Here is an 8,874-nt window from a genome sequence, read left to right on the forward strand (position 1 = left end):
TGTTAAGCGGCTATTTAAATATCTCCATAGCCGCTCGTAAACCAAACATCGGCGATCTCCGCGCGACCTCGGTAATCATCGGTCATTGACACGTTATCGACAATAGAAACGGCGGTATTTGTCGCAGTTCGAAATCCTCGATTGAAATTGATCGGATGACGATGGCATGAAAGTTTGTTTGCATTCACCGAAACTGTGAAATAATAAACGCTAATGGGTGTTATAAATGCCTGTAATGTTCGCTCACTGAAGCTTAGTTGAATACAAAAGAAACTTTGACACATTGTTCATAACGTTCAGCGTTCTGTTTTCATTAATCGGTGTTTGTTTGTTTTTAAGATGTCTATAATTAATATTTTCAAATTGACGCTACACATATTATCCGAATTTCTATTTCGTTATAAGCCACTCTGATCGCAGCAGAAACACCACACGGAGCAATATACTATTGTTAAACATCAGTAAAATGGAGAAACATAAAATATGACATATGAGCATTATAGACCTGTTTCAATTTAACTGTTATGTAATTATTATTGCGTTAAATATACATTGTGCTACGTTATCAAATAATCGTATTATCAGATTTAGAATCCAAAAAGGCCAGACATGTTTTTATCTGTAGGGCACCAGTAAAACTATTGTTTACATTTTACGAATGCTTGATGTGAAAATAACTTGAAAACGCCTCACGAGTTTGCTCCGCATATTTTACAGGTGTTACAGGTTCTATCAGACAGACGGACAGACAGAATGTTTTATTGACGTAAACTTTACAGTTTTTTTTTGTCATTCACGCATAGTTAGACATATATCTACATATACTTATGTTAATTTAACATAATTGAAATTAACTGATTCACTTCAAATTGATACTGAACTTTTGTTATGACATTAGGGTCAATCTCAACTATGCATGGCCCCAATCCCAACCCTGGGGCGCCCGCCCACATAGGCCACACCCACCAAAAAATTCCATTTACTATAATTTTTTCATTTCTACACGGATTCACTTCAAATTGATACTGAACTTCTCTTATGACATTAGGGTCAATCTCAACTATGCATGGCCCCATAACCAACCCTGGGGCCCCGCCCACATAGACCACACCAGCCCAAAATTGCCTTTACTATAATTTCTTCATTTCTACACCGATTCACTTCAAATTGATATTGAACTTCTCTTATGACAATACAGTCAATCTCAACTATGCATGGCCCCATTACCAACCCTGGGGCGCCCCGCCCACATAGACCACACCCACCCAAAATTGCCTTTTACTATAATTTCTTCATTTCTACACCGATTCACTTCAAATTGATACTGAACCTCTCTTATGACAATACGGTCAATCTCAACTATGCATGGCCCCATTACCAACCCTTGGGCCCCGCCAACATAGACCACACCCGCCCAAAATTGCCTTTTACTATAATTTCTTCATTTCTACACCGATTCACTTCAAATTGATACTGAACTTCTCTTATGACAATACGGTCAATCTCAACTATGCATGGCACAATTACCAACCCTGGGGCGCCCTGCCCACATATGTCACACCCACCCAAAATTGCCTTTTACTATAACTTCTTCATTTCTACACCAATTCACTTCTAATTGATGATGAACTTCTCTTATGACAATACGGTCAATCTCAGCTATGCATGGCCCCATTACCAACCCTGGGGCACACCTAGGTCAAACATTCGGCGTGGGGATACGCGTCGGCCTCTGCCGCGCCATTTCTAGTTTGTGTTTGTGCATGCCACCGTTTATTACGTGAAAATACATTAAACGTCTAATTTTAGTAGGTTCTAAGTTCTACATTTTAACTTAATATGAATTACATTTTTTCCCCAGATAATCGATTTATTACAGATTGTTAAGAGGCTGTGAACGTTCTCATCCGTTTTCCAGAAAAACAACAAACCATTTTAATTGTATATTGAATTTAATAGAGTAAATTAATTTGAATTTAATATTTAAGCGATCAGAAAAAAGACAAAACACGGACAGACAGATGTGGGCACAGGCTAATACCTCTCCGACTTTAAACAGTTTCGTGGCCCTAAATAATCTATGAGCATTTCAATACTCCGAGATTTATTAATTTTCAATATACTGGGCTTTTTTAACAGGAACATGGATGGATATTGCTCATTTTTGACAAATTTATAATATATATTTTTTGTACAAAAATACTGAGCGCATAAGACCTTTCAAACGGTGAAAATCGGACATTTTTTTGTTTTAAAACTGTCAAATAGGCCATTTTGACATTTTTGACATTATGATTAAGCTCAATTTGTAGAGAGGTGGTTGAAAACCCGATGACGCGGGTTCGATCCAATGCCCGGAAATTATAACTTATGTGGGAATTGACTCGATTTGTGGTAAAAAAAACTATGGTTATAAAACAGGTCTGTGTGTTGATTTATGTAGGAACATTTAATGAAATCGTGATACATCGACCCTCTCCGGAATCCTCACTTATTTATGCAATAAATCGTCTGCTGATCCAGATAGCACTGTCTGTTCTAACGAATGAAAAAAATACACGAATGATGGACAGATGGTAACAAAGACAGGTTAAACTCGGAATGAAGTTCTGGAAGTAAAATTTTACCTTCAAATCATCAAAAAAATTCGCGACCCGAAGAAACTGACATTGACATATAAAATAAATTTCCTGTAAATAGGTATAGTGAAATTTATATTTCCCACAAAAAACACAATTAAAGTCATGTAAAGGCAATTAATAATGATGAAAAAAAAACAACAAAGTTGCAAAATTAAGTGGTGACAACATATTTTTTAATCCTGTGGAACTCCTGAATGCGCTTTGTGTTTGGTTAAACTTATGGACTTGATCCAGAAATAGTTCCTCTTTGACCTTAAAAATTCAAGTACTTTTGTGACGTATTAAAGACTCCTATACAATACTCATCCAAAAAGACGAAACAAATAACAAAAAAATTCAACAGAAAAAATACGTGACTTGTGTTTATACTTCTACAAAACAACAACAACAACAACAACAGCAACACAATAAGTAATGCATTCCACAGAAAAGTTCGGGACTCGTGTTGTTATAATTTTGAGATTTTCGCCCCTTACTGTCTCACAATTTTGATAAGTCCGCGGCTCATTTGTGGCTAAGAGCCGCTTCACGAATAAAAGAGAAAAAAACGATATAAAATTCAGCGTCCATGTGCAAATACAAAAGCTATTGCATAAAACGTTCGATTTCCGATGGCTCAGAATCGCAGGGACCGACACGAAAGCTTCGTGCTATCCGGACTTCGAGTCCAACGATCCCTCATATAGTATGTTTACTTACTATTGTCTGCATCAGTGTCGAATCGTAAGTGGAAGAGTTCACATAATGGCTGCGTATTACCAACTGCATATGCATATGCATTCCAAATATTTTGAAAACAGGTTTAATTATAACAAACAAATATAATAAGAGTTATACGAGTTATATAAAGGCATTTGTTAAGTCAGCACATTTATTTAAACAGACAGTTTAAATTGAATCAAATAATGCAATTTAAAACAAGAAATTTATCATTTAACAAAATCAATATGTACACACCACAGAACAATTGCACACCACTATTTATTTATTCGTCTTTTTCATGAATCACATGATGTCAGTTTATGTGGTATGCATTTCTTTAAGTGCATGTTATTGTTACGTAGCATATTGGCGAAAATACTGTAATGCTGTTTCTATAAAAACACGAACTTGTGACCACACAGTGTTTATGCCATATTTTGCTCGAATCAAATAAAGATACAATCAAGATCGCATACTCGATTAAACACTTTGACGCGAGTTCGAGTCAAACAAACAAAAGTAATTGTGGAAATTGTGACCGGACTGAGCCAAATACGTAGAGCCCTAAAGTTTCCTCCCGAATCTCCAATCCCCAGTGTATATGAATATTGATGAATACAGTTCAATTGGCATTGCAAACTCTCTGGAGTTTTAATAAATAATGCAATATCATCAGCAAATTATGATACACATATCGAAAATACAAACGTACACCCACCTTTGTAAATATAATAATATAACCCAAATAAATAATATAGTAAAAGTCAATAATATTGATGCTTATTCCTCATCCCTGGTTTCACACCTCAGTTGCCTTCAAACAAATCCGAAAAAGAAATATCATTGTGTTTTCGTTTGCAATATTTAACATTCTGGTAGACTAACGTGATGATCTTAAACATTTGAAACTTGCATTCGTAACTATTTGCATCGACTTTATCCACAATGTTTCATGGATGTAAGTCTTAAATTCCTATTCATTATTATTGAAATATTCTATATTTCACTATTATGCATTATTATTGAAAACTAATACTATATATTTTTTAAATGTTTTTTATGGAACTTCAGCTGAACCGGAGCAAACGTATTTGACAATGACTCAAATACCAAAAAAGACTCAATAAATCAGACAATAATTGTAAATGGTGTGTGAAATTGAGAGATTAGAATTATGGGTTAAATGTAGTTTTAGTGCGTAAAATATCGGTGTTAACCGGTCGGCGTATCCAGTCTCGATACACAGAGGACTTGCGCCCTTTTAAGATGTCAGGGCTGTTTATTTTTCTGTAGATTGCATGTGCCGGTCGGTTTCTTGGTGGATACTCTCCTCTCCCACTCCAAGTCCAGCATGTAAAGCACGTGCAGCACGCCTCCCAGGTGCTAGGGTTTTTGTCAATAGCTTTTTGGTCCCGCTTGCAGACGTCCTTGTAGTGGAGATGTGGCCTACCAGTTGTTCTCTTGCCTGATTCAAGCTCTCCGTATTGGACGTCTTTGTGGATACGACTGTTGTCCACCCGACACACATAGCTCGGCCATCTAAGACGACGCTGACGGAGAAAATGGCCATGCTGGGGATGGTTGCACCCTCCAGCACATTGTAATTCGTCATATGGTCGCTCCATGAGAATGATTAAAAGCACGCGTCGGAGACAGCGCATATAGAAGTCACCTTGCCTTTTCTCTAGGGATACGTAAAAGGTACAGGAATTGCTTGCATACAGAACTTAACACACAGGCCTTGCACATAGCTATCCTCGTGTTCGTAGTTTCTCCGCACTGTCTTTGATATTCAGGACAGTGTTGTTTGAAGCCTTTCCGAACCTTTAATTAATCTGTGCTTCAAGTGAAAGGTCGTCAGTGATGGTGTTTCCAAGGTATGTGAACTGGCTGACGGCCTCTAATTTATAGTTGTTAATAATGACGTGGAGTGGTTCGACATGCTGACCCATCACGTGTGTTTGTTTTCAGGCTTGTCAGGATGAACTCTTCGCATACCTTTGCGAATCTGTTCAACACGAATCGGCCAAACAGTCTATGCAGTTCTGTGTCGGTGTGGGTGACCAGAGCAGTGTCATGTGCAAACAGTTTGCCCCCGATCATCACCTTCCGTACATTGCTCTTTTCCTTCACTCGAGCCATGTTGAACAGACTGCTGTCATACCAGACGTGCATGTAAGCACTTTCAGTTGATATTCCAAAGGCACGCCTCAGAAAGACAGCAAAAACAATGCCGAAAAGAGTGGTAGCGAGGACGCAGCCCTGTTTTACGCCGCTGCGGATGTCTGACGTAGCGCCGCCATACTGCACAGCCTTTCATGCTGTCGTGGAATCGTCGTGAATCACGCTCAGGAGACTCGTCGGCCAGCCAATATTTGCCAGGACGGTGACTACGCCATCCCTGCTTACAAGGTCAATTCTATGATGGACAGGAAGAGGATCTTGTGTTTCCCTCTGCACTGTTCTTGCAGTTGCTTGATGGAGAAGATCATATCTAGACTATAGACTATATTAGCAAGCTTCTGTATTATGTTTAGAGCGACACGTGAATTCTGTGTTATGTTTAGAGCGACACGTGAAAACTGAAAAGACTTAAAAACAATAATACTCAGAGGGGATATCACATATGTAGTTGTTGCAGCCGCTTTTGTCGCCCCTTTTTATTGTACAGGGTGATGGTCATCTCGCGGGAATATAATATATATCGTGATCGTACTAAATATAGCCTGAGTGGGTACCGGTAAAAGACAGGTTGAAGGTACCTTTTTCGGACTGAGGCTCTTTAGGGGAATGAGGATTTGGGTAATGAAGGGAAGCTATAAATTCATAGTCATGCGATTGTTCGGCTTTAGGGGACCCAGATTGATAATCAAATAATAATTCTGCATTAAAAAAAAAAGGGCTTCATTGATGACGGAGAAAACGACCAAGTCATTTTGTTAGTGCTTCATAGTCCCCAGTGTTTATTGGAAAAGCTACAAAATTAGTAATAATTGTAACTGTGTGACTTTTCCCGCGCGTTCGCTTCTCCTTGATATCCAAATATCCGTCATGCACTATTAATTCAGTATTCACTAATGAGTTACGTTTTTGATTCTGATAGATAACTGCATGTATAAATGTCCTTTTAATGTGTTTTAGTTTAAACCTATTATTTTAGCTCGATTGCATCGAAAGCCTAAGGCTTATTTAAACGCTCTCGAGTAATGTGTTTTGCAATTTGTGGTGAACATTGCAATCACAAAATAGGCCTTTGAAGGTGTTGATAATCATCAAATCATAGTGAAGAAGAGACAGTAATTTTTCAACAGCTGTGTCAAATATCGATGACAGCCAGAATATATAATCAAGTAAAGATGCGGGTTCGACGTATACGGAGAAACAAAGGAAATTATGGATTCAACAACAACGCTTGCAAGAAATGTGACATCGGGAAACGTTACAGAACAGGAGACGTTCAACACGACGTCACCAAATATGACCGAATGGAGTTTTCCGGTCGGTTACTATGGAAATACAAGGGCGCTGCTCTGGAGGGTTATCCCGCCGATTATTATGACCGTTGGAACGATCGGAAATACGATGACTGTTCTCGTACTGCTTCATCAACAAAAAATGACGTCAACGGCACTATTTTTGTTTGCTCTGGCGATTTCAGATACGCTAACGCTGTTCAGTGGACTTCTGACTGGCTGGGTGATGTTTACCTGGGACCTTGACATCCGGTTACTGAGTAACCCCGGATGTAAAACGTTAGTCTACATGACCTACTGTAGCATCCACCTCTCCACGTGGCTTATCGTGGCTGTAACGCTCGAAAGAACAGCATGCGTGCTCTTCCCGCACAAAGTGAGACTGGGCTGCTCCCACGAAACGCTTGGCTGATCATTGTCACAATTGTGATAGCCGTGTTCGGAATTAATATAATATTGCCCGTGATAGTTGATCTTAATGGATACGAAGGCAAGAAGTGCGCTCCCTCCATCGATAGTGATGAACGTTTACCAATGGATCGACTTCACGTTGTCTTTTGGCGCTCCGTTCCCTCTGCTGCTCATTGGCAACGTCGTCATCGTAGTGCAGCTCGCGCGCTCCCGTTCAAGAAATAAGCGGATGAACATTTCCGGTCAGGCGCGCGACACGCGTCCTTTGTCGATGCTCATAATTGCGCTGTGTGTGGTGTTCTTCCTCACGATGACACCGTGGGCCATCATGGTTGTGTCCTACCCCTACCTTATGGAGACGATTTTGGCACTCAAGCACGTGGATCCGTACACGGCTTGGTACGACTACGAGTACTTGTTGTTCCAGCAAACCGTTGTCGAACTGGTCTGCTACTTCAACTCCACATTTAACTTTGTCTTCTACGTGTTCAGCGGCACGAAATTCCGGACAGAGCTGAAGAGGATGGGTTGTTGTCAGGCAAGAAAAGGCACCAGCCTGTTTATCACCACCACCAGCAAATCGCTGACGAATACAGTTATCAATACAAATATTTAACAAAATTTATCATTTTCAAACAATTGTATGCTTGCTCTGATTTCGGATATAGATCATTCATATTGAACGTCAATTTTATACGATAGCAATAAACACTTCATGCTATTAGTACAACATGCGTTTTTATTTGCAATAGGGTAGTGTTATTGAATAGCAAAATCCAAGCTTTGTTGACAATATTCATCAAACTTGAACACATCTATTTTCGAATCCGTTGGTAGATCTACTTATTTCCTGAATGGCGTCTATGAACCTGAGAATAACAGTCATCGGGGCTATTAGATGCATTCAGCTGTATGCTGAAGACAGTGTAATAATACAGATAAATTAGGCAAGCTAAAATTTGGAAATATTTGACTGTACGACTGTCCAGAAGGTGTAACTATAGCCATTTCAAGAATATGTCCATACGTTAAACCGTCCAAGTTTTTCAAAAGACTTGAACCTTTTATTTTTTAAATCGGCCTAGACATCATTAGAATTTTTTTATCAGAGCAAGTTCGATGACATTCAAGTCCAAATCGAAATACTCAGTCTTTTCAAAATCTTTTTTTTTCTCAATTTTACCTAGTGACCTTGTTTGTCATTATACCTGACAATTTCAACTCGGTCGAAATATCATAATAATTCATCAAGCCAAGTTTCATGAAAAAAGGGAAATAAATGTAGCAACTAAATGGTTCACAATGCTAATTTTGACGACGCCCAGCGAAAATGCGGACCAATGACGATCACAAATGCTCACAAAGAGTAAGTAGTGTTAAGTGACAAGTTTATTACAGTCGGAAAGCGAATTAATATTAAACGTAATATAGCGATTAAAGCTCGTTAAATTCCCAGTTTCCTTTCGAAATGTTGTGTACTTAAATTTCTCAAATGAATTTAGTTTTCGTTAATTAATTAAATGTGGATTGTAAGTTTTTCTTCCGTTTGTAATATGTCGTGCAGTTCCGGACAAATATGTTTCGATCTACATGTATATACATTATAAGTTGTATCGATTCTCAAAAGTACTTTGGAAATATTAAAG

At 38.7% G+C, this 8,874-nt stretch overlaps 1 protein-coding gene across 1 annotated transcript; it reads left to right on the plus strand.

The window, feature by feature from the left end:
• The first annotated feature begins 4,658 nt into the window (after positions 1 to 4,658).
• LOC127862052 (chemokine XC receptor 1-like) lies at positions 4,659 to 7,924 on the plus strand. The gene is made up of 2 exons (XM_052400998.1): positions 4,659 to 5,045; positions 5,316 to 7,924. The coding sequence occupies exon 2, from the start codon at positions 7,296 to 7,298 to the stop codon at positions 7,842 to 7,844; it is 549 nt and encodes a 182-aa protein (XP_052256958.1). The 5' UTR covers positions 4,659 to 5,045; positions 5,316 to 7,295; the 3' UTR covers positions 7,845 to 7,924.
• Positions 7,925 to 8,874: the final 950 nt, after the last annotated feature.

The sequence above is a fragment of the Dreissena polymorpha genome, chromosome 16, assembly GCF_020536995.1.
Source record: "Dreissena polymorpha isolate Duluth1 chromosome 16, UMN_Dpol_1.0, whole genome shotgun sequence".
Taxonomy (NCBI): domain Eukaryota; kingdom Metazoa; phylum Mollusca; class Bivalvia; order Myida; family Dreissenidae; genus Dreissena; species Dreissena polymorpha.